The sequence below is a fragment of the Coccinella septempunctata genome, chromosome 9, assembly GCF_907165205.1.
Source record: "Coccinella septempunctata chromosome 9, icCocSept1.1, whole genome shotgun sequence".
Classification (NCBI taxonomy): Eukaryota; Metazoa; Arthropoda; class Insecta; order Coleoptera; family Coccinellidae; genus Coccinella; species Coccinella septempunctata.
This window is the reverse complement of record NC_058197.1, coordinates 8363573-8391023: the sequence shown is the minus strand read 5'-3', so window position 1 is coordinate 8391023 and position 27451 is coordinate 8363573. Positions and strand designations below refer to the sequence as shown.

General features: G+C 33.5%; 3 protein-coding genes across 3 annotated transcripts; all 3 read right to left on the bottom strand.

Annotated features, from left to right (window-relative positions):
• Positions 1–504: 504 nt before the first annotated feature.
• LOC123321089 (poly [ADP-ribose] polymerase tankyrase-like) lies at positions 505–4984 on the bottom strand. Its single transcript, XM_044908592.1, has 2 exons — positions 4633–4984; positions 505–1700 (listed from the first exon to the last, which is right to left on the bottom strand). The coding sequence occupies exons 1-2, from the start codon at positions 4928–4930 to the stop codon at positions 505–507; spliced, it is 1494 nt and encodes a 497-aa protein (XP_044764527.1). The 5' UTR covers positions 4931–4984.
• A 2552-nt stretch (positions 4985–7536) lies between these two features.
• LOC123321088 (putative ankyrin repeat protein RF_0381) lies at positions 7537–14666 on the bottom strand. Its single transcript, XM_044908591.1, has 2 exons — positions 14372–14666; positions 7537–8729 (listed from the first exon to the last, which is right to left on the bottom strand). Exons 1-2 carry the CDS (start codon positions 14664–14666, stop codon positions 7537–7539), a joined length of 1488 nt encoding a protein of 495 aa, XP_044764526.1.
• A 6615-nt stretch (positions 14667–21281) lies between these two features.
• On the bottom strand, positions 21282–27183 carry LOC123320200 (putative ankyrin repeat protein RF_0381). The gene is made up of 2 exons (XM_044907405.1): positions 25974–27183; positions 21282–22711 (listed from the first exon to the last, which is right to left on the bottom strand). Exons 1-2 carry the CDS (start codon positions 26266–26268, stop codon positions 21498–21500), a joined length of 1509 nt encoding a protein of 502 aa, XP_044763340.1. The 5' UTR covers positions 26269–27183; the 3' UTR covers positions 21282–21497.
• Positions 27184–27451: the final 268 nt, after the last annotated feature.

Here is a 27451-nt window from a genome sequence, read left to right as displayed (position 1 = left end):
TAGAGATGTAGGTTGACTTACATCCTTTCGTTAAGGGCAACCAATACATTGTTGAGTAACTTTCACTTACGTTTGTCAAAGCAGTGTCAAAATAGGTTGCCTACAATACAGGGAGGGAAAAATATGTGATTTCCGCTTAATTATAGGTTTGTTCGTAGAGTGGTTTGCAACGGTTGTGAACTGTACAGAGCAAGCGCAATTCCATTTTAGGGTAGCGAAAATCCATTTGCGCTTGCTCTGTACAGTTCACAACCGTTGCAAACCACACTACGAACAGGCCTAATAACTAATTGTTTTCAGCAAATTTCGTCCAGCCATCCATTCAAAGACATATCGATAAAAGATAAAACAATAAACTAAAACGCTTTTGAGAATTATTTATATTACTCATATACATAAATATTATGATAATGTATGTATGTACAACATTCATGACACAAAAATAAATACTGTACAACTCTGTATAGTCTGTGGTCGCATAGATCGATTCATGCCAAAGTGTGATTAAAGTAATTTTGAAGGTACTTTGAGAATGGCCTGAGTAGGTATAAACTTAACGATCTCATAAATTGAATATTGATCCAAAACATTGTTACTAGTTTCAGTCAGGAAATCGCATATTAAAATTTCTGCGTCAAGTATCGCTACAGCCTTTTTATGATTTCTTACCAAATCATTCCCATAAATTGGAAACCTTTCCGTTTCAAAATCGGCGATTTCATTAGTTCTTAGAGGATACTGACGATAAAGATTCGCTAAGTCCCTCTCATTTGTTGACAACACCGCGAACAACGATAAAGTATCGTTAACTATCAACTTTTTATACTTAAGAATGCTCAACTCCTTTTTACATGACTTCTGTAACTCAATGAATTTTTCGTCTGACTCAATGAATGTCAAAAGATTTTCGGTAAATTGAAATTTGCTTGCACATTCTCGTGCAAACAAAAACTTCAGTACTTCTTCAACTTTATCTTCGCCGTTCCTCAATTGTATACAACGCATGAATGTTACTCTGCCTATGTCCGCAAAGGCTCTATCTGCACCTTTTTCTATTAAGAAGGTCAAAAACGGAACAGTATGATTTAAAAAGGCTGCAGCATGTACTACTGTACCGAAGAAGCGGTATGATTCGTGTAAATTACCGCCATATTTCAAAAATAAATTTATCAATTTTTTTTTCTTAGATATTGATGAATCTACCGGTAAGGATCTCATCAAATAATGCAACGGTGTAGCTCCATCGACGTCTTTTGCATTAACGTCACACTTTTCTAGCAGTAGCTCATATAATTCAAAATTAAATGATTTTTTAGAGCACATAAAATGTAGAGGAGTTCTTTCCACAGCATCTGTAGCATTCACGTCTGCACCGTTTATTATCAACGTCCTGACTTGATCAGGATTATTGTATTTGAAGGCCAAATGCAGTGGTGTTTCACCTGTTTCATTTTTTACATCGATGTCCGCCCCATTTTCTAGAAGGATTTTCGTTATATCAACACTTTTAGTTTTCACCGATTCATGCAAAGGTGTACACCCGTTATAAGACTTTTTATTTATATCTGCATTTCTCCCAACAATGTACTCCACCACGTCTTTCAATTTTCTTTTAACGGCTATATGCAACGCAGTACAATTACCGTGTATCATGTTGATGTCCTCCACATATTCCAGGAACTGGATGATCAAGGCAGGATCTGAAATCAATCAATATGGAAATTTTATTTCACTTATATTCATTTCGATGCTATACAGAGTGAGTAAAAAGTAATATATTTAGTGCTACAAATTAATGTTTTGTAGTACACACATTCGCGACACTAAGGCAGTGGCGTTATATTGAAAAATTTACATACTCCCTATCTAGTCGTACTGAAAATTGATGTGACAATACATAGCTGTATTCGGGATCGACTTTCGGACAGTCCGAGAATGGCTCCACAGATTACAGAGTAATCTGTGGATGGCTCTAGAACTGCGGAATGGATTCGATACTAGGGCGCAACAGTTATGCGCAGTTCTAGAACCATTCTCGGACTGTCCGAAAGTCGATCCCGAATACAGCTATTGTCACATCAATTTTCAGTACGACTAGATAGGGAGTATGTAAATTTTTCAATATAACGCCACTGCCTTTGTGTCGCGAATGTGTGTACTACAAAACATTAATTTGTAGCACTAAATATATTACTTTTTACTCACTCTGTATAGCATCGAAATGAATATTGATGTCAACAGTCTCAATTGTGATTGGCGACACTAAGCAACTATCTCACTTCAGTCTTTGGAATGTTTATTTTCTATTCCATGTATCTATGTTCTTAGATTACATATGATGAAATGCTGGGCTGCTGAAGTGCATAAGGACGCAATGGATTTCCTGAGGTTTGGTAACTTTGAGAGAGTGACGGGAAATTATGTGGAGAAGAAGGATTCAAGAGGAAAAGGAACTACATATATACCTATACATGATAATATATATATACAGGGCGGTTCAGAACTCGAGGCGAAAAATTAAGGAACGTATACGGGCTGCTATTCTTGATAAAAAAAGTAAAATAAAATTTTTGGATATTGCCCTGTTTCCGAGATATGAGTGTTCAAAATTTCTGAACGTCATCAATTTTAAACTTTAATGTTTGATGAATATACAGAAAAAATTAAATCAAAAATGTCACCATTAGCAGCGATACATGCTTGGCAACGCAGAATAAGGGAGTTGTAAATACACTAATTCCATGTTTTGCCTATTCTGAGCGGATTCGACTGCATATTAATAATTCATTCCATTATAGTTCCTTATCATTAATTTCCACTGCGTAAACTTGTTGTTTCAAATGTACAAAATAATCCAAAGTATTTAAATCAGGCGATCTCGCTGGCCATTGCACCTGACCACGCCAACCAATCCATCTACCATTTAAATGGTTGCATACATAAACATTAATATCCAAAAACTCAGAAACGAAGCCTCTTAGGCCAAAAATTTTTTTTACGTTTAATCAAGAATATCAGTCTCTGTATTTCCCTTAATTTTTCTCCTCGATTTTTGAATCACCCTGTTTATAAATAATGTTGGCCTGACCGTTGTTCCTGGCTTTTCATTCTTTAGGGATGGAATGAATTTTTTTTTTAAATCTAAATAGGTAGGTAGGTACACATAGGGCCTGTTCCGATATTGCTGGTTTTACTGCCCAGCAATCGAATAACAATAGAACTCGAGCGACTGGGCCAATAGGCATCGTCTCTGAAATACTGACAGTACTGTTCAGGAATATCGGAACAGACGGATCATATTATGTAATTCAGTTGTATTAAATTTTATTGAAAAGGTGTATTTACTATACATAAAAAACAGGAACAGAAATATAATAGCTTCAAAATATAAACAGTATCAAAATATAACTAGTAAGAAAAGAAACATCATAAATATAATGAGTATACAAATATACACAGTGTAAGTCAGTTCTTTTCATTTATTTTTTATTTATGAGAAGCTCCTTATTATGCTAAATTACTGAAATTCCTTATTCAGGATCAAGAAAAAAACTAACACTTTCTCTGTTTCCTTGTCCTCAACATCCAACAGCACAACAAGAGAATGGCATAATTATTCACATCCTGATAATATTCTGTGTGACTTGCCCAAGTTATTGAATACTTTCATTATCATTATATTAACGTGAATTTAACACTTTTAGCAGAAAAATCACTAGGACTAGCCCCATCAGCAAATTTAAAACAAAAATAATGCTACTTCAAAGTACGTATATTAGCTAAAAGTGAAATAATATTCCAAATTATGTGTTAAGTTTGCGTACACAACACATATACATATGTTTGACGTCAGACAGCGGGTTGGAGTGGCCTGTTTGAAGGCCATGCAGGCACTACGCAGTCGTGTGTCGGCATTCAGGCTGCAGTTTTTCGACTTCATTCTTGAAATTGGACACCTCTATCTCCTCTCCCCACCTCTCGGATAAAATCTCGAGAGAAACTTTCGAGATTAATCTCAGGGTGTTCTTCGGCTGTATTCGGGTTCGGCTTTTGGACGGTCCGCGAATTGTTCTAAAACTGCGCAAAACTGTTGCGCGCTAGTATAAAATCCTCTGCGCAGTTCTAGAACCATTCTCGGACTGTCCGAAAGCCGAACCCGAATACATTTTTCATCTGAGCACTTGAGATACGTTCAGTCTCGGAGACTAGTATTGACTTGTATCGGAGAGTGCTTGAGTCTGCTATCGAGACTATTTTATCGCAGGTGGATAGGTATATTAATGTTTTTATTTTTATATTAATGTTTTTCATTTATTTAGAGATTTAATTTATTTTGTTTCTATTTTTGTAACTTTCAGTTTTAATGAAGCATACACATACATTTGATCGAAACTTCGATAGAAACGCAGCATAGGACAAACTCGAAAGAGCACTAAAGTAAGTCGACTACACAAGATTTATATATAAGGTTTCCCATGTCAAGAATGAAGTCGAACAAGTGAATATCTTTAAAACGGTTGACATTTTCAGAAAAGTGATGACTGAATCTTTCAGACAAATTTGCGACTAAAAAACAGCATTGAAAAATATAGCAAACAAGTTATGTGAAGTAGAATATTTCAATTAACTCACCCTTGATCCGTAGAATCCCCTGAATAATGGTTCCACCGCATCTACGTCTCTTCAAAGGATTTGCACCATGTTTTAAAAGAAGGCCCATCAGTGATCTATCTTTGGAGTTGTGATGAGCATAATCGAATACCAAGATTTCCAGGACAGATTTTCTTTCAGTCAACCAACTAGTGTCAATATCATAATCCAAATGTGGCAACTTATTCTCCAGAAAATCGGCCACAGTTTCAAGGGACCAATAATATATCACATTTGTGATAAATTGAATTGATGAAACATTTGTGTTGGCGTTCTTCATGACTCCTGATGTTCATTAGAAATAATAAGGAAGTGGATAGTTTAAGAATTATTCACTGAAAAAAAGACTCGACCGAATATGCACAACACAGAACACAAATAATAAGCACAATTAAACTGAAACATGCAGTATGAACTGGCTAACTGACATAGAACTTGCTACAGACTGGTGGCGTACAGTTTTCTTTCACGAGTTGGAAGTTGCAATTATTGTATCTATGGTTGCAAATATGCAAATTGAATTTGTCTCTCAAGCATTCAGACCTTTCTCATTCAATAGCTGTATTCGGGTTCGAATTTCCGTCAGTTCGAGAATGGTTCTAGAACTGCGCAGAGGATTCGATACTAGGGAGCAACAGTTCTGCGCAGTTCTAGAAAAATTCTCGGAATGTCCGAAATTCGAACCCGCTACAGCCAATGATTGAGACCCTCGGCCGGGCAAAGTAGTCTGAGGTTCAGGAGGGTTTCAGTACTCAGGTAGTACTCTAACAAATTGTCAAAATATTTAGTTTTTGTTAGTTAGGTTACCATGGTGCAGGCAAAGCGTTTCTCAGAATAGGTAAGGTATAGCCCAGTCTGATTAGGGGTTTCAGCTCGGAATGAAAGATAATAAGCTGTAAATTGGTATAAACCTTTGTTTTATCGTTCTGAATATTGTCTCAAAAGGCTATCGTGTCCGCGTCTTAAGAAATTGACGGTCAGAGGTCAGAAAATCGGTTTTTCAAGAATATCTCGCACCCTATTGCCTCAATGAGATTTGGACTTAATATGAAACTTGTAGAGTATAAAATTCTCTACAACTTTCGTTCGAACTTATTTTTCACACAATCAACCATTCTAAATAAATACACATATATACTAACATAAGGCCTAATGCCAGGGTCAAGCGTGAGTTACGGTTATCAGTACGTTGTATATAAATTCAAGTATTTACTAAAAAATTAAAGTTATTGAACAATGTCCATTATTTATGTACTGATTATGAATAATTTATATTCAATCAAAATAAATAACTTAATAATTATTTGTATTTGATTATTTATATATAGTATATTATCAATTATGCATTATATATTTTAATTATATTTTATATTAAGAAGACAATAAGGGAATATATTTCATACATATCTTTATTTATCATTGAATATGGCATATAATAATACATTCACTAAACTGTGGGTTTGAATATTAAAAGAATTTTTGTTGATGTTTAATTTGATAAAATTGTGAATAGAAGCTAGTTATATATCTTCTTCTTAGTCATCGTCTTCTCCTTGTTGTCGCTCAAGAATGTTCAATTCATTGTCATACTGTACTGTTTTGTTTGGCCAATATAACACTTGTTACAATTAGCACTGGGTATCTTGCATATCACTCCCGATTCTAAATTATAAGATCTTTTAAATTTTGAACTTGTGAAAAATCTCTTTGTGGTGAATGAATTGTAAAAACCACACTTGACATTCAACTCCTACTCTGTAAGAAAGACCAGGTAAGTATGGAAACTTAAAGCAGGAAGATAAGGTCGTGCTAGAAGGGACATCAACTATACGACTTTCGGTGGATGTGTGTTTATTTATTATTGTTTTAATTGAGTATATGGGATAGTTATTCTGCTTCGAAATGTTTTCAACTTTATCTAAGTTCGTCCTATGAAACTTCTTGTTGCTTAGTTTTAAAGCTCTTTATTGAATTCTCCATTATATTAGTTTTTTGTTGCATGCTATGATTTCTGTAAAAATTTATGCATCTGTTTGTAATTATTGGTTTAGTGTACCACTCAGTAATAATAGTAGAATTTTCTCTAACTATCAATAAATCTAATTTATTGTCATTCGCTACTTCAATCGTGAACTGTATCTTATGATGGTAAGGGTTGAAAACATCTAAAATGTATTGTATTTTGTCACATGGTACCAACAACAATGTATCATCCACAAAGAGCTTGATGAGCGGGATATAAAGTTTAAGTTATTTCACAACATAATAAAAGATCTCATTCATAATTTAGTTAGCAAATGATGGAGTTTTCGGTGCCTCCATAGCAGTGTCATCTAATTGTCTATAAAATTTTCCCTCATAGTTTTGAATTTTTCTCACTTAAATTGGGGTTTCAATGACTCAAAATATTTACAAATACTTACACATCCACAGGGCTAAGTGAATTTGGTTTCGTTATTATCACTTATAAATCGATTTCAAGGGAATTACCAACAATAACCAACTGCATTCAAGCGCTTTTGGTCATTATTTGTTATAATATCGTGACGTCATGAACTAGCTGGGTTAAACTTCTGGTTATTGAAGTGAGGATAGAAGTTGTGAAGGGACATAACCAAGGGCAAAACCAGCAATAACCGCGGTTATTACGGTTTATTCGCTTGAAATCGATTATATTTTCTGATTCTGACATCACCTACGTTCAGCCATGCATTTAAAGAGATGCCAATAAACCGATATGAAATAAAACAATGAAATGCTCTTGAGAATTATTTATAATACTTATATATACAAAAATAAGGATAATATTAGAGTGAATGTTACATAATACAAAAATAAATAATAACATATTGTTCTTCTTTATGTATACATCGCATAATAGTATAACTAAATTAATTTTAATGGTACTTTCACTATGTCCCCGGTTGATATGAGTTTTATGATTTCATAAATTGAATATCGATCCAAAACATTATCACTAGTTTTAGTGAGGAAATCGCATATTGAAGTTTCTGCTTCAAGTATCGCTATAGCATTTTTATGATTTGTAACCAAATCGTTCCCATAAATTGGAAACTTTTTCGTTTCAAAATCGGTGATTCCAGTGGTTTTAAAGGGATCATAACGATAAATTTTCGCTAAAGCCCTCTCATTTGTTGTCAACACTGTGAACAAGGAAAAAGGATCGTTATCTCTCAATTTCTGTTCCTTGAGAAGGCGTAACTCGGTTTTACATATCTTCTGGAATTCGATGAATTGTTCGTATGACTCAATGAAGCTCAATAGATTATCGGTAAATTGAAATTTGCCCTCACATTCCCGAACAGACAAAAACTTCAGGAGTTCTTCAACTTTAGGTTCGCCGCTCCTCCAGTATATGCAATGCATGAATGTTACGGTTCCTATATCCACAATGTTCCTATCTGCCATTTTGTCTATCAAGAACGTTAAAAAAGGAACAGAATGGTTAAAAGAGGCTGCAGCATGTAATACTGTACCGAACAAGTTGTATGATTCCAGTAAATCCCCGTCATATTTTAGAAATAAATTAATCAATTTTCTTTTCTCTGATGATGAATCTACAGGTAAAAATCTCATCAAATAATGCAACGGTGTGGCTCCCCACGGGTCTTTCACATTGACGTTACAATTCTGTAGGAGAAGCTCATATAATTCGAAATCGAATGAGCCTCTAGAGCAGAGAGCGTGTAGAGGAGTTCCTCCCAAATTATCTGTCGAATTTACGTTGGCACCGTTCATGATCAATGTCCTGATTTGATCAATATTTTTGTATTCTAGAGCAAAATGAAGTGGTGTTTGTCCTGCTTCACTTTTGATCTCCATATCTGCTCCGCTCTCTAGAAGTATTTTCATCATATCCACACTTTTACTGCTTATCGACTCATGTAAAGGTGTCAACCCGCTACGAGATTTTTTATTCACATCTGCATTTCGCCCAACTATATATTGTACCACATCTTTTAATTGTCTCTTAACAGCTATATGCAACGCAGTTCTTTTGCCATGGATCATGTTGATGTCCTCCACATATTTCAAAAACTCGATGATTAAGGAAGAATCTGAAATGAAACAATATAAAAATTTTAGATGACATCAATTTATTTCACTAATTTTCCTACCAACATACAGAGTAAGTAAAAAGTAACGCACAAATTAGTCTTTTCATTATTTGGGTACTATTTTATGAAAAAAGTCTCGAACAGGACGATTTTCAATTTTAATTAGGAAACTTTTATGTAGGTATAATGGAGAATTTTTTATGCACCCTCTAAGGGAGCTGAAGGATGAAAGGGAGTTTTTTAAATGGCAACAAATATCTTATTATAGAAATGGACCTCTGTTCCTCAGTAGGATTTTGTCATTGGTGTTTATTTTAACATCTTTTGTTGTTCTCAAATATCGAATTTTTTATGGCATATACCTTTAGGGGGAGATTGATACCAATCACCTACAAAAAAGGCCTGTTCTGGATAACACTTGGAAAACATTTATGTTTCCATTTCCAAAGGGTTTTTCAGAACAGGCATATTTCGTAAGCTTCTGGTATTCTAGGTCTTTCATATAAAACCTTTTCCGACGAGCCCCTGCTAAGATACAGCCTCCTAAAGATGCCCACTGAAGAGCAATTTTCTTCTTATGAACCATAAAACTGATGAAGAAATGAAATTGAGAAGATATTCTATGAGAAATCAGAAAAATTTTTGTTGGTGTACCCCTATTTATAGGTAAATTTAAGTTCGAAGATAATTTCAGCCTTAACGACTCACATTACGTACTTTTGAATTAATTTTTTCTCGAAAACTTTTAGAAATAAATTACAGGTAACCTTATTTTTTCAGAAAATGAAATGAGTTATTAAGAATTAGCAGCTCGAAAAAATTTATATTGAAGACAATATACTTTGAGAATGAATCACCCTCAGATTGAACAATTCATTTAAAGGCTATCCACACAGGGTGTCCCACAATAAGAGGTAAACAGTAGGTACATCATCGTATTCTACTATCAAGAAAAGGTATTGAGAATGTTTCTGATGATTTATTTTTGACACGTGTTCTACGGAGTTGCAGCCTTTAAACGATGCGAAATGCATTATGTCTATTCACTACGTATCGAAAATTATGTTGTACGAGTAGAAGCTGAAACTTTAATTGGGAAGATACAATGAAAATTTCAGTTGCTTCTGAAACTGTTATACACAGCTCGCTCGAATTCAGTCAGTAATATTCTAGAATTAATTTTGATACGTAGATTCGAGTGACTTGGGACGATTTTGAAATTCAACTTGTCTTATTTTAAAAACGGTGACCTATTTTCATGTGGGAAAGATGTTCAAATATGCTGAATGACTCAGACTATTGATAAGGATATATACCATAATAATATAAAATAAAATATACTTGTCCCAAGTCACCCACCGAGTTGGGAGGCTTGGGACACAAGTTAAAATCCATTGATTTCTCAACTCTCGAAGGAAATAGGTGACTTGGGACGGTGTATAGTTTTGAAAAATTAGAATTTGTCATTATATAGTTGAAATTCGAAAAGGAAATTAAATGGTAAACCCCTATTACAGTATATATATTACAACTCAAATGTAAAAAAACTAAACAAAACTTTGATTTATTTCATTCTTTGGTGATTTCTTTGTGGAAATAACGTGAATAATAATATCCTGCGAAAAATCGGCATATTTCCTGCTATGCTTTATATCTATTCGGCATTATCCCAAGTCACCCAATGAAACAACAAAATAAATGAATGAGATCCGCGTTGCCGTTTAATTTGTAAACAAGCTTGTTTCATGACATATCTAATATCCCAATATCCCGCGTATCCAGAAAAAAAATTACACATGTACAGGACATTTAGAAAAAACGCTTTTACTCTCCTGAATTCGTTAATTTTTCCTGTCAAATACTATCGAGTGACAACAACATTAGTTCAGCGAAAATGCACCGTTTCCAAAATAATTAAAATTTTATGTACCTAAATACCTAAAATTGCCGATATTTGATCTAGTTTTTTCAATCACAGGGTCAGTTTGTGATTGAGGATAGCGATTTAAGTTCATATTAATCCTGAATTATTGTATTATCAAAAGTAATCTAATTGGTTAATCGAAAACCTCAGTAAATATGTAAATAACAAAAAAAACTTATACATAATTTTTATTACTCAGAATAAACCAACTCTTGTTTAGAAAATTCAGAAATTATTTTTTATTCCGAGTAATGAAAATAATGTAAAAAAGAAATTGTTTTAATTTACATTTACTGAGGTTTTCGATTAATTATTTTAACTAGGAGTGATAATACAATAATATCGGATTAATACAGGGTGTTTCATTGGGAAACGGAAATACTTAACAGGCGGATACAAGGCTATATCAGACGAACCACCTGATATATTTTCTTCATATTTGGCAAACGTGTTTCCAATTCGAAGCACAAATGTATCATGCAATAACTGCAAGGAAAATCCAGATCCGGGTTAACAAAAAATAATGAATCGTTTGAATCCTCGAAAAAACACCCTGTAAATCTAAATTTTGAAAATCTGTTTCAATATTTGAAAAGGCCATAAAAAACTGAAGTGAGGTGTGTGCTAAAATTTTCGCGCAGGCAGTATTACTTCTCAAATTTTTAACGTGAAAATGAAGTTTTTTAGAACTTGAGATTCCTGAGTATTTTCGAAGTGAATTTTAATGAAAAATTATCAAAACTATTGAATCCATAATTACTTTAATATTACCTACTTACTACTTATTTATTACTTTGGTTTCAATTTTTATAGCAGCAGATCATTTCAGTTTTTATTTTTAAGTTACCCTCTCGTCATTTCCAGAAAAAATTAAGGCCCTGTATGTACATATAACTTATTATCGAAATTGATATTGCTTGGATATTGTTATTGAATGTTTCACTGAAAGAATTGAGATTTCATTTTTGTTAAACCAATTATATATGTACAGGGTGGGCAAATTTCGATGTTTTAGCACTACAGCTTTTGAACCAGAGGAGATAGACAAAATCTGATACCCCATTCTCGTTCTCTTTTTCTGAGAAACTAACAAGAGTAGTAGTCATTTTTCGCCACCTTCTTTTATTTTCGAGTTATAAGCGAAAATTGGAAAAATGGCGATTTCGAAATAAATTTATATCTCCGCTAATACTGATGATAGAGCTCTGAAATTAAAACATTATACAGGCACTTTTTTGAGTAGAATCCAGTGGCGTGCTTGCCTTTTTAGCAGGATTTTTAATTACGAAGCTATGACCCAAAGTTATGTTTTTTTAAATGGGAACACTAGATTTCTGTGCAATTTTTTAAAAGCTTTATTTTTACTGATTTCAAAAATATATAACATCATATGGTTTGCATCAATATAAATAATAAAAAATGGTCAAAAACCTTTTTTCTCAATATTTCTATGGTTTCAACTCTTGATGAGAATAGAAAAATGTAGCATCTTATCATTACCACAGTCTTCTTCTATTAGTCCTTTCATTTCTATGCTTCTTACTCAATTTCTCCAAGATTCAAATTTTATGAAAATTGGTAAAAAGCATAGAAAGAATGACATTGCCGGAAGGAGACTGCTCTTATTATAGGAAGCTCTATTTTTCTGTGCTCGTCAAAGGTTGAAACCATAGAAATATTGAGAAAAAAAGGTTTTTGACCATTTTTTATTATTTATATTGATGCGAACCATATGATGTTATATATTTTTGAAATCAGTAGAAATAAAGCTTTCAAAAAATTGCACAGAAATCTAGTGTTCCCATTTAAAAAAACATAACTTTGGGTCATAGCTTCGTAATTAAAAATCCTGCTAAAAAGGCAAACACGCCACTGGATTCTACTCAAAAAAGTGCCTCTATAATGTTTCAATTTCAGAGCTCTATCATCAGTATTAGCGGAGATATAAATTTATTTCGAAATCGCCATTTTTCCAATTTTCGCTTATAACTCGAAAACAAAAGAAGGTGGCGAAAAATGACTACTACTCTTGTTAGTTTCTCAGAAAAAGAGAACGAGAATGGGGTATCAGATTTTGTCTATCTCCTCTGGTTCAAAAACTGTAGTGCTAAAACATCGAAATTTGCCCACCCTGTACATGTTTTCAGAATAAATAAATGAACAAAACAAACATGAATCAAAGTACCCTGATTTCAATCCTGTGGATTATTATGTCTAGGGTTACATGAAACCACCAGTTTATTCCCCTGAGATCAATACTCTGGCTCAGCTTATTATAAAAATAGACGAAGCTAGCCAGAAAATGAAGAACATTGATCTAAATGTTTAGATCAAAAGGAGGACATTTCGAGCAGTTAATGTGGTTTTTTCTTTTAATTTTGTACTTATGTTTGTTTTGTTAATTTTTGTTTATCTGAAAACATACATAATTAAAATAGAACTAATTCATCTCAATTCTTCCAGTGAAACATTCAATAACAATGTCTAAGCAATATTAATTTCGATAAGCAGTTATATACAGGGCATTAATTTCTTTTGGAAATGACAAGGTAGTAATTTGAAAATACAAACTGAAATGTAATTTATATATACAAACCAATGTAATAAGTAATTACTGAGTAATGTTTAAATAATCATCAATAGTTTTGGTAATTCATCATAAGAAGTCACTTCAAATCACTTTCAGCAAAATCCAAGTTATATAAAAACATAAATTTTACGTTAAAAATTTGTGCAGTAAAACTGTCTGCACGAAAATTTGAAGCACACGCATCAGTTTAGTTTTTGTGGTCTTTTCAAATATTGAAATAGGTTTTCAAAATTTCGATATTCAGGGTGTTGTTTCGAGGATTCAAACGATTCATAATTTTTGTTAACCCGGACCTGGATTTGTCTTGCGGTTATTGCATGATACACTTGAGCTTTGAATAAGAAGCACGTTTGACAAATATGAAGAGAATATACCAGGTGGTTCTTCTGAGGTGGCCTCAGGAAGAAACGAGCAAAATTCATTGAACATCCTGTATCTCGGATAATAAATGTGTTATCTCCAGAACCACCTCGTATCCGCCTGTTAAGTATTTCTGTTTCCCAATGAAACACCCTGTATGAACTAAAAGCGCTAAAAGCCCTGTGATCGAAAAAAAAAAGTGAATTATAGGAATTTTCATCCTACCTACATTTTCGCTGAACTAATGTTGGTGTCATTCGATAGTATTTGGTCTCCTATCGTGGTGTGACGTTTGATTCACTAGTTTTGGGTTTGGGACACCCTGTATATTAATTGTAAAATGTTGATTGATAAAAAATTCAAATTGTTCATGATTAAACGCCCTCTAACACAAACACACTTGAGTAGGTAAAAAAAAAATTTCGCACGAAAGTTGGGAAGAATATTATATTCTACGAATGTATAGCGATGAACGAGAGTACATTAGATGGATAGGCAGCGAGATATTTCATGAAACATTCTAGGCAAATTTCAGTATGCCTAAATAAGGGTTTCTATACAGCTTATTTTTTGCCATTTCAATCTCTTACCTCTTATATGAATGGGCTAAGATTTCTTACGTAGGAATGCAAGAATTTCAGAGAGCCTAATTCTCGACTAGTTCACAGCTTCTTTTCTTCCACCCCTCTAATATGAATGAATGAATAAGATTCTTTGCGTAGCAATGCAAAAATGTGTACGTAGAGCAGAATATTACAAATAACTCACCCTCGTTCCGTAAAATCCTGTGAATAATGGTTTTACCATATCTTTGTCTCTTCAAAGGGCTAGCACCATGCTTTAGAAGAAGGCACATCATGGATTTTTCCCTGGAGTTGTGTCGTGTCTTATCGCCTACCAAACATTCCAGAGCAGTTCTTCTCTTGTAAAGCAATCTGTCAACATGGAAATCCGTATGCGCCACCCTATTCTCCAGAAAATCGGCCAAAGTTTCAACGGACCAATACAATCTCACATTTACGACGAATTCAAGAGACGAAATAGATCTATTGAAGTTCTCCATGTTTTTTTTTTGGAAATATTATTCAAGTGGAGAGTTAAAAAATTAATCACTGAAGAAAAGACTTGAGCGAATGTGTACAACTTATTAAACATGCAGTATGAACTGGCAGAACTTGCAGACTGGTAGCACGCGTCACGAGTTGCAAAGTGCAAATAACTTAGCTATGGTTGCAAATATGCAAATTGACTCTGTCTACATTCTTGAGAGTCTCGATCGTTTAAATCTGCGTCCGCGCAAAGTAGTTTAAGGTTAAGGAGGGTAGGGGTAGACTTCATACCTCCGTAAATCAAGTTTCAGGTACTTCAGGTACTCTCACAATGTAGTCTCCACAGATTAGAGTTGTCTTCACCGTTATAGTGGTCATTTCAAAAAGAGAAAAGGAATATCTTGAGTCAGAAACCACTAATTTATTTGGGGGTTTCATTATAATTCAATTCAATCTGTTCGTAACCTCGGAAATTCAAGAATTTGTTTATTAGTCAAACGGAAAAAAATAAAAATTCTTTTCATTGAAGAACAGAGATTCATTCATGTTATTAACTTTCCGAGGTGAAATTATCTCTTCTATGAATTTCCACATGAAATAAGTTCTCGGAAAGTCTGGCCATTTGCTACAATCCTCATCCTGGTAAAATTGAAAAAAAAACGTTCTTCAAGCGCTGCCATCTTTTCGACGAAAGTGCACACTTCGTAACTTTAACTTATCGTTCAAGTGTACCGGTTTGTTCGTGGAACAAATTTTGAAACTAAGCTCAACATTCAATACTCAATTTGTTCTAATTTGTTTCGGAAAAAACTTCTAAAGCACCGGTCTGGTTTCTGAGTAATTTGCATTTATGTGATTTAGTTCTGACTTCACATATTGTCGAGTCTGCAGGGATTTGATTTGAATTCGATGGTATACAGGGTAGAACTGAAAGTAGCAATTTCTGAACACCCTGTGAAGGTAATTAGTGACGCAATGATGGGTCTCTTAATGACTTGATGAAGCCTGATATTTAAATATGATTTTTCAAATGAAACTAGGCAATTTATATCATTAAGACATCAAGAACAATACCTACTTTTTGATCAAGGAACACGATATCTCTGTTGCGTAGCAACGTTATGATTAGTGTTTATGTAATTCATCTTATCAGTTATATAGATTTCTGACAAATTGAACAGACGAAACATTTGTATTGTCGTTTTCTGTGACTTATGGTGTTCCTTTGAAATAATATAGAAATGAATAGTTAAAGAATAAATTAATAAATGAAGACGAGACCTAAGCGAATTTGCACAACTAAAACATGATACAACTTACTAACAGACTGGTAGCGCCCGTTAACAAGTTGCAAGTTGCTTTTATTTTATCTATGGTTGCAAATATGCAAATGGAATAATATGTCTGGACTCCAGAGTATTCAGATTTGCGTCCGCGCAAACTAGATCAAGGTCAAGTACAGTAGTACATTTGATTATTCAATGTTGATACTCCTAGGTGTACCTAGTACCCTTCATATTTCAGGTACTTCTGGAAGTTAATGCCTGTATCCTTGTTCATTTGTATTTCTCTTTAGAATATTTCAAAAGAATTTATTTTGAGAAAAAGAAACACGGACCTGCAAACTTTCGGATGTAAGCCGTCTTCACGTCTTGCTCTCAGATGGCTTTCTTTCTACCTGTGTAAAACCAAGGTATAAGTAAAATACTTTATTATGTTATGACTACATAAATATTTGAGTTATACGCTGTTTCCAGCCGTCTGCATTGTGCGAGTTAGTCACAGATAACAAAAGTTTATGGTCACAGTTAAAGCTGGCAAAAAGCAAAAAAGATACTTCGAAGAACGAAATATTTTTGTATCGTTTGTTGAGAATATACAGACCGAGTCTTTGACTCATACAAATATTTTAACAGTAGATTCTTGAGGTCAAAAGAAACCTTTTTTTTCCAAACATTTTTTTCCGATTCGGCCCTGGTAAAAAGATATAGCCATTTTAGTTTTCACAATGAGCTGTGCCACCCCTGGAAAAATAAAATGACCTTCAGAATAACGAGCTAAATCCGTGACACTATACATCTGTGGATCTTTTAAAAAGAGATGTATTCAGCTAAAGTACCCAATTTTTCAAATTACACAACTACTTTTTATTTTTGATCATCAAATTATCCGAAAACGGCGCAATATACAGGAAAATATGAGGAACACTTTTATTTCAAAGAATGTTCAAATATTCATCAGATAACGTCTAACTTAGTTTCAAGAGTAAGGTTTTTTGAATTTTTGGTATTTTTATGGAACGTAATAATGGTCGTAATGAGAAGACTGGAAGACTTGGTTGATTGAAATTAATCAATTAAATGGAAAATTAAATTCCGACATTCATTTCATTCGATAAAACCGTTTGTGAAATGGGACTGAAAATAACATTTTTTTTTTATTTTTTAACAGCCTGTATCTTTTACACCGAGCCGATTCGGAAAAAATGGTAAGGAAAAATATTGTTCCTTTTGACCTCATAAATCTACTGATGAAATATTTTTACGAGTTAAAGACTCACCCTGTAAATGTTACGGCTCAACATAGGTGTGAACCTAAACTCAGGTTTAGTTTCGAGCATAAATTTGCTGATGTTAGTTTCTTTAAAATATTATTAATTGATGGATTTGGGGTAACCGTTCCCGTGTAACATTTTAGAGAAAATATTGAAATTCTTCCCGTGGAAGTATGGCTCAGACTAAAGATTTTTTGTCTGATATTTTTTATCATTGATATTTTGTGTTTGAACTCACGAAACGACTTGTAATGAAGTATTCTTCCAGAAGCTGTTGGTTTCTGATAAAGGTAGAAAATTATTTAATTTTTCTCTTTAATGAGTAAAAAGGGTATGGTACCGTTATTTTCAACTTTGTAAGTAAATCTTAACTCTTGATAAAATGAACTAAACAATTCCAACATAATCTGAATCTTATCGGCAGGTATGGCCATCATGATGTCATCTATTATACAAAAATGTGCAAAAACGGGATATGAGAACAAACATAAGATAGAAGTGAGTTCATGATTATTTCAGCAAAAATGGGCGAGGCAGGGTTTCCCATAGCAGATCCCTTATTCTGTGGAAAGAATTTTCCAAAGTATTGACAATAACTGTTATCAAATATGAAATTAACAATAACAGTTAACTAATTTCGTGATAAAACTGTGAATGTGCTTATCTCACGCCAACTGTTTGTCCCTTGGTATACCTACTTGTAAAAAGGGAAACAAGATCAAAGCTTACCACCATGTAGGTACCCATTAGGTATTGTGACATCTTTCAACTTTGAAACTAAATCTGAAGAGTTTTTGATTATGTAAAAAAAACGAACTCAGAGATTTAAAATGTGGGTGAATTAATGCAAGAAACTATGGGCAAAGAGTAAGAGTTGTTACTCTTTGCTATGGGTCTAAGAGGTCTGCAGTCTTTGTGTATCTTAACAAGACCATATAATTTCAGGTACAAACATATCCAGCCCTCAAAACATATATTGTGTTTGCATTTTATTTTTGTGACTTTCTTATTGACAAGTTCTTCCTTGAAGAATGAAGGATTTCTCAGGTAAGGAATTACGGGTGAAGTTATTTACAATGTGAGCTAGTCAGTCTCCAAACAATGAATTGTTATAAAGTTTATAAACTTTATAACAATTCAACTTTTACTGACAGATATATCTGTCAGTAAAAGTTTTTAATATTTTTTATACGGCGTTTTTAAAGAGTTTTCTGAATTGTTCCATCCACATAATCATTCACTTATTGATAGTTTTTTGTTCATTTCGTTTTTTCATTGTTGCCTGAGGAGGGCGAAATATAACGCCGAAACGATGCTCAGGAATCCAAATTGTTTTTATTTAGTTCCTTATACCGATATTGGTTGGGTTATATTTCATGTTCCTTTACGAAAACCTCATATGGTTTCGGAAATAAAGTCAAATTTCTATGAAAGTGAGGGTTTTCGAAATGCCTTGCCAATTTTATCTAACAAACACAATTCCTTGTATGAGACTAACACTTTCAGTCGAGCTTTTCATGATTTTAGAAACTCACGAAATTAAAGTGGCAGTAATTCTAGTACCTACTGTAGCAACATAAGTCATACGCTGAAAACCCTCACTTTGATTCGGGGAATGTACAATATTCGTTTTGTTTCCAAAAATGTGTAAACAGTTTGTGCTTAAGATATTTTAAATATGAATAAAGAACATACATAATACCTTTGAGTATGGGGGTTAATACTCAATGCTACTTCCTTATTTTTTATCAATGAACAGTCCATTCTACATTCTCCTGAAAATTCCGAATCTTTTTCATCATTCGGGTGTAGGTTAGGTCTTTACTGCAACAGTGGCAAGATATGGAGAACCAGTTCTTAGCAGTTTCATCGTTTGTGATTGTGATAATGCTCCATGCTATTCGAGGTTAGAAACAATTATCAACTCTATAGTGGAGTAATATTGCTGCGACTGAGTCCTTTACACTATAATCAGAGACAAACTGTCTCTGTTATTATGCTGAAACCGATTGAAATCGTATGGTCGGAGACTAAATGCTACGTGAAAACTAATCTCCAAAATAAAGGTTTAGACTAAGATAACAAAACGATATTCATTTCTATCAAATAAACAATATTTGGACCAAATAAATTAGGCTTTAATAAATTTCTCATTAACTATAAATAACTGAAATTTCTGAATTTCTTTGAGGGAAATCACGTTTATTTATTATAGGCTTATTAAATTTATATGAATAAATTCGGATCAAATAAATATTTATTAAATGTAAACCGTATCATTTTTCTCAGTGCATAGTAGGTATTAGCGTATATAGGTATTATTCTAAATTTTTCTCACTTAAATTGGGTTTTCAATCACTCAAAATATGTACAGTTGTGTAAGGATGTGTATACACATCCACTAGACTATGTGAATTTGGATTCGTTATTATGACATATATACAGGGTATTTTTTTGACAGAAGCTAGAACTCATCAAAATAAGGTTTTAGCGGAATGCAGACAGGAATTGAATTATGAAGAAAGTACCACTCAGAGCAGGATTCGAACCTATACGACCCCCCGATTACCGGTTAGGTACTCTCCCAACTGAGCTATCCGGGCTAACGTGAGGATCCATCAGCATTGTCTGGAAATCGCATGCTGCTAAAACCTTCATTTTCATTATATTTCAGACAAAATCATCACAAAATAAGTAGTTTCACCAAAAATTTTCTATATGAAATATCCAAGATATAAGAAGGTCCCAGTGCTTTCTTCAAGGGAGCCTTCTCCAACGTCCTCAGAGGTACTGGAGCTGCCCTCGTACTTGTATTTTACGATGAAGTGAAGAATCTACTGTAGATTTTGAATTAGGGAAATTAATTTAACTGAGTTTTTAACATCATTCCTACTGACCATTCCTCATGATCAGGCTTGAACTACATTCCTTTGAAGCATTTCTGATTACTTTTGGATCAAAGTAAAATTACTAGGAAATTTAGACCGAGAATCTGTATTTTAAAGGTGTGTACCATGTTTCATTGTAAAGTAATAATTGGATTTTATATTCTAAAATTCAAGAAATAAATTGTTATACTAGTTATTAATTTATTTCAGTGGAAACAACCTCTCAGTATTTCTTAAATGCAAAGAACGCAATTCTGATATATCTACGAACCCCTATAGAAATTCGACAAAATTTCATTGAATCTCAAGTACGGGACCGTGGAAGGTGACTCTGGCTTCGGAAAAACGAAACAAAACATAAATAATATGACTGGCCAATGAATGGTTCAGTACCAAGTTCATCGGACTAAAGGCATCAGGTCACTTTGAGAGAATCATAATTGTTGTATCGTGCAATTTAGGATAAAAAAATGTAGAAAATCAAGGCAGTTTCTTGAAAGTGCTTTATGTTAGTTATGTTGAAAAAGTGTTATGATGTTTTCCCATTTCATACCATTTTTACGACGATTGTTGGAATGTTCGAACAAGAAGATTGTGATGCCCATTGTGAGAAATTCATGATTAATTTAGATGCATTTCATCGATGAGATTTTGAGTATTATTCTTTTTTTTCAAAGTCCTAAGTCTCTTCTGTCAGTTGGTATCGAAATGAGCCATTTCATAAAATAGTGTAAGTTACTAAAAAATTTTGAGAAAAATTCGGCAATCCTAAGTTTACATTAATTTTCATTACAACGTAAATGTCGAACGTGCCAATATCCTAAACGAAACCACACGGTCGAATCGATAAGTTTTTTCCATTGCTTAGCGATAATTCAGCTAACAAACGGTCTAGGGTCCTATAAAGGATCTATTTAAGTAGTCATTTTCAATTTTTTCTCAACTCTGTCATTTTGAAAGTTTTGTATAGGTGATTTTTGGTGAAATGCTTCCTTTTGACCAGTTCCACCTTCTGTTAAAAAAAACCTCACCTTTAAATACACCCTGTAGTTTCTGACATTACCTACAACCAGTAACCAGTTATCCATTTAATGGGATAACGATAAACCGATATGAAATGAAACAATTAAATGATCTTGAGAATTATTTATTTATATTACTTATACATATTTACAGAAATAGGGATAATATTAGAATGAATGATATATAATACAAATTTCAAAATACAAAAATAAATACTAAAATAGTTAAAATACAGTTCTACTTTGTACAGTCTGTGCCCAAAGATAAAAATCAAGCTGTTAATTTCCTTCAATTAACAGGAATCCATAAATAGAAAAACTATGCCAGAGAGAACCTTCGAGTGTTGAACTCAATACTAAATGGTGCAACTAACTTAATTTTTAATTCAATTTCAGTGATGGTTTGACTATGTCCTGAGTGGGTATGGACTTTACGATCTCATAAATTGAACACTGATCCAAAACGTTGTCACCAGCTTTAGTCAGGAAATCGTATATTGAAATTTCTGCTTCAAGTATCGCTATAGCATTTCGATGATTTGTAACCAAATCGTTCCCATAAATTGGAAAATTTTCCGTTTCAACATCAGTTATTCCAGTGATTCTTGAATGATCATAACGATAAATTTTTGCTAAATCCCTCTCATTAGTTGCCAACGCCGTGAACAAAGAAAAAGAATCGTTTTCTCTCAATTTTCGATCCTTAAGAATACGTAACTCGTTCTTACAAGACATCTGGAATTCAATGAATTGTTCGCCTGACTCAATGAATCGCAATAGATTATCGTTAAATTGAAATTTGCATTCGCACTCCCGAATAGACAAAAACTTTAGGACTTCTTCAACTTTAGCTTCGCCGCTCTTCCAGTTTATAAAATGCATAAATGTTACTGTTCCTATATCCACAATGTTTATATCTGCCATTATGTCTATCAAGAACGCCAAAAAAGGTACAGACTGGTTGAAAAAGGCTGCAGTATGTAAAACTGTACCGAAGAAGTCGTATGATGCTTGTAAATCCCCGCCATATTTTAAAAATAAATTTATCAATTTTCTTTTCTCTGATGTTGATGAATCTTCTGGTAAAAACCTCATCAAATAATGCAACGGTGTGACTCCTTGGTTGTCTTTTGCATTAACGTTACAATTCTGTAGGAGAAGCTCATATAATTCGAAATCGAATATGCCTCTAGAGCAGAGTCTAGAGCAGAGAGTGTGTAGAGGAGTCCCTCCCAAAGAATCTGTCGAATTTACGTTCGCGCCGTTCATGATCAATGTCCTGACTTGATCAATATTATTGTAATCTACAGCCATATGAAGCGGTGTTTGTCCTGCTCCACTTTTTATTTCCATGTCTGCACCGCTTTCTAGAAGGATTTTCATCATATCAACACTTTTACTTCTACTTCTTATCGACTCATGCAAAGGTGTACAGCCGGTCCAAGATTTTTTATTCACATCTGCATTTCGCCCAATAATATATTTTACCACATCCTTTAATTGTCTTCTAACAGCAATATTCAACGCGGTGCTTTTGCCATGGATCATGTCGATGTCCTCCACATATTTCAAAAACTCGATGATCAAGGCAGAATCTGAAATGAAACAATATGAAAATTTTGGGTGATATCAATTTATTTCACTAATTTTTATTCCCATACTACTCATGAAGAGTGAGAAAAATAGAAAAAAGTAACGCACAAAATAAGTCTCTATATTTTGGTACTATTTTATGGAAAAAGTCAGGAAATTTTCGATTTTAATTTTTAATTACGAAACTTTTCAGGTATGATTGTGAATTTTGTCATGCACCCTCTACGGGGCAGGTGTATAGGGTAGTAGGGAGTTTTCCAAATGGCAACAATCATAATGTGACTGAAATGGAACTGTGTTTTGAGTATGATTTTGTCATTGGCGTTATTTTTTTAATATCTTTTGTTGTTCTCGAATATCTACTTTTTATAACATATACATTTAGCGGTGGATTGATGTTTGGAGAAGGGGACTGGGTAGATGGCAGTAGCTGTATCTTTCTGATCACTTACATGGAATTATCTTGTCTTGTATAATTGAGGCCCAGAATATATATATGTAATTATATATTTTATGATATAATCACAGTCTTACTATTTATAAATCTATTGTTATTCAGGGAATAGACTGATAATGGTTTCAATAATATATAATATGTATATTAAATATATATATATATATATATTGATGTTTCCAAAGTGTTATCCAGAACTAGCCGTTTTCGTAGGCTTCTTGTCAAAAAATAGTGTAGATAAACCAGACAACTGACAATTAATCAATTAATTTTTCAATAGTATAATATGATAAAGAAAAAGTTTCTTGCGAAACAAATTTTAAGGGTGACTTTTTCTACCCATTCGAACACTATCAAATTTTTTGTATCGATTTCTCGATCGATTTTATTTCTGTCAGTTTTCTAGTTAAGTACAGAGAAAAGAATGATTTGTACTCAGATATTGGGTCTTCGAATTTTCCTTGAAATAGGAACATATGGTGTATACTTCTGATGAGTCAGAATCAAAATAAATTTCCATGCTCATGTATCGCTTTATTATAGTATTGATAAATAAATGTGTGAATGAAAAAAATTTGAAATTATTGTTAAGATTCAATCTGTTTCAATTCCAGCATTTAATCAATGAAACACCCTCCTAAGATCGAAAAAATCGTCTTACTCAACTCTCTATCGATCTCTCTGCTAGCGTTTAAACCTTAACATATAAAATCTAGGCAACCATGGATGTGCCCCAAATTTGACCAGGCAACCTAATACTGTGAGATATGGAATAAAGTAACCTTTCATTAAAAAAAAAAGCCAATTAAATAACTGATGAGGGTATATAAATGACGGTTGTCTAGCTTTTTGTACCCGGCAACCTCATAGTAGTACCAAGGGAAAACTAGGCAACCCATGTTTTCTTGATTCCTCGTTTTGTCGACTTATGCTGGAATTTCATAAATAACAAATGAGGGTCTACTACCCAAAAAAAGTTGATGAAAGTTAACATTATTGAACACTATTGGCCCCTGATTTAGCTGGGCAACCCATTTGCGATCTATCAATGCACATATTTTCTAACCTATAACATTTGTCATCATCAAATAACAGATGATATTTCTTATATCGTATCTTAGACTATATGATTTTAGCTGTAGTATAGTTCCGGAGATGATAAATAAAAACCATCTCAAATATCATACCCAAACAGTGCTGTAGTATTTCCTGCATACAGGGTGAGTCTTTGACTGGTACAAATATTTTAACTAACAAAGAAAATTAAACACTTGAATAGTTTCGCAGTTTTTGATTAAGATTTCGTTAACATGCATGTTTCGCGTTTCATCCCATTATCAAAACTGAATAAAATACATACAGTCCCTGGCCAGTTTATTAGACGCACTGAGGATTTTTTTTATATTTACTGGTATTGCCCGAGAAAAAAGCAGAATATTTGAATTTCATTGCCACAGAATGTCAGTTTTATCTACGACTCTCATTAAATTGTTCTATTTGGCATTTATTTTTGATGTTGTGGTATTAGTACTTAAGTATGAATCAGTACTATGTCTTCCAGTGGACGCCTTGCATTCTGCAGGTTCGGACGTTATTTCGATAATCCACATATGAAATCATTATCCTCGAATGCAGCAAACCGAACAATTCTGCATTGATAGTATGAAGCTCTCATAGCTACACAGGGTGGCTCAGCAAAATATTAGAATTTCATGTTTAATCATCAATCAATCAATATTTTTTATTGAATATGATATATTATATGTGAAAACCATTTACAGATGAAGTATATTGAACATATACATTCAATTTAATAATTCAATATTGAGATTTTGCATCGAATCAATGCGTCTAATAATATGGCCAGGGACTGTATGGTCGAACAAGAACATTATCAAGTGACAGAAGTTATAACAGGTGACAGGCGAAAATCTAATTGATCGTTTACTATTGGAAGATTTTGTTTTTGGGCTTACGATACTTCCAAAATCTCTAAAAGGTCTAATCGTTCACCCTACTGTCAGCAACTAATTTAGAAAAATAAGTACGCAACTTGACCTTATTTGCCAAAACCAACGGCTATTCTCCTGATATAATAGATAGATAACCTTATATTCAAAAAACAACAGAATGTATTGTTAACTTCCATCTATCCACCTCAAATGAAAAATCAAAAGGAGTTTGTAATGTATACATCAATTATATTCCATCCCTCAGTGATAAACTTTGTAAAAGAATTGTACAAAATGTAACATATTGATTAATAAATAATGCAATATGTTAATAATTAATCGCTGCCTATCAGAAAAAGAGTTAAGTAAATGAACAAATGCTTAGGACGAAAGTTGTGAAAAATATTATATTTTACGAATTTATAGTAATGAACGCAGGTAGGTAAATTAGATGTATAGGCAGAGAGATATTTGAAAAAAATTTTTTTTGGAAACCTGTGACCTCGAATATCCCGAGAAGAGAAATTTTTCAGTAAAATTTCAGAATTCCTGAATGCAGTTTTCTACAAGTTTACAGCTCATTTTCTCCCATTCTAATATGAATGGGCTAAGATTTTTTACGTAGCAAAAAAGTGTGTGTAAAGCCCGTTTGTAACAGCCAAGAATTTTCTGGAAAATTCTCTACACAATTGTGGCAATAAAACGGCAGAGATTACTTTGTATGCAACTGAACAGTGAATTCTACTGAAAGTACGTAACCGCAGAGAATTCACGGCGCATGAATTCACGATTAAATTCTCTAGAGAAATCTCGGCTGTTGCAAACGGGCTTAAAGGAGAATATTTACAACTAACTTACCCTTGTTTCGTAAAATCCTCTGAATAATGGTTCCACCGCATCTAAGTCTCTTTAAAGGACTGGCACCATGTTTCAAAAGAAGGCACATCATGGATTTCTCTCTGGAGTTGTGTCGTATCTTATCGCCCACCAACAATTCCAGAACAGTTTTTCTTCTATAATGCAATGTGTCAACATGGAAATCCAAATGATGCAACGTATGCTCCAGAAAATTGGCCAAAGTTTCAACGGACCAATAATATCTCACATATCTGACGAATTCAATAGGTGAAACATTTGTATTGCCGTTCTCCATGACTTCTGATTTTCTTTAGAAGTAATATAGTAAAATAGTTAACGAATTTATCACTGAAGAAGAGACTTGAGCGAATGTGCCAAACTGAAACACGCAGTATACTTACAACAGACTGGTAGCGCACGAGTTGCAATATGCAAATGATTTAGTAATGCTTGCAAATATGCAAAAAGAAGAGGTTAGCTTAAGGAGGGTAGGGGTGAGAGTACCTAGAATAAGGAAATATCCGTATTCCAGGTACTCTCAATAAAATCTGTGGGTATTTGTGAGTCATGGCCGTCTACAAGGACGGCTGTGCTTCGAGTTAACTTCAGACTTCCAAGAAGATCTTCGACTATACAACCACTAACTAAAAAGAATTTCGAAGAATCCTCAACGACAAAATATAAAATAGTTATCAATAACTGCATAGATTTTGTTGAATGCTTTGGAACAAGAAGTATTTAAATTCTCGGACTATATGACCTACAAAATAACAGAACCGTAGGTACCACTAAAATAAAAACAATTCGTCCGTATAAAGAAACACATCCTCAAATATTGTTGATTCAATGAAACTCAGAAACAGCACCCTCAGACGTTGACAACGTTTTCGTGACCCCTAAAAAAATTTACTCATAGTCACTCACGGCCATAACAAAAAAAGCCATTGAAATTTTCAAAAAGCGAGAATGGGGAAATAAACCGAAAAACTCACGCCGACTTTTTTAAAAAATACTTTTTTTTTAGTTCTAGGTAGCTTTGAAAGAGTTCTGGAGTTCCTAATGAAAATTTTGAACGGTAAATCGTAGATTCTAATGAAAAAAACAAATTGGTTGCGCTTACTTCACGCGGCGCCGTCTTTTTCGGAAAAATCAGTTCAGATGCTATTTTTCGGTGAAAAAAAGTTCTAGAGTTATTGATCGTAAGTAGAAAGAGTTCTGCAAAATGAAAAAATGAAAAACTGAATAGAATAAAAACTTTTGATAAGAAAAAAACATTTTGAGAGAAATTTCTGTTCTGGTCAGAGTTCTGAACAGAGCACGGCGAGTTCTACAAAATATAACACGTGATTTTTTATCGAAAAAACAAAAGTTTTCAATTTATCTGCGATAATGAGATCCGAATTTGAAAACCAGTATTTCCTATATCGGCAAAACTTGATCGCAGAAGAGTTCTGAGTAGCGAAAGGAGAGTTCCACAA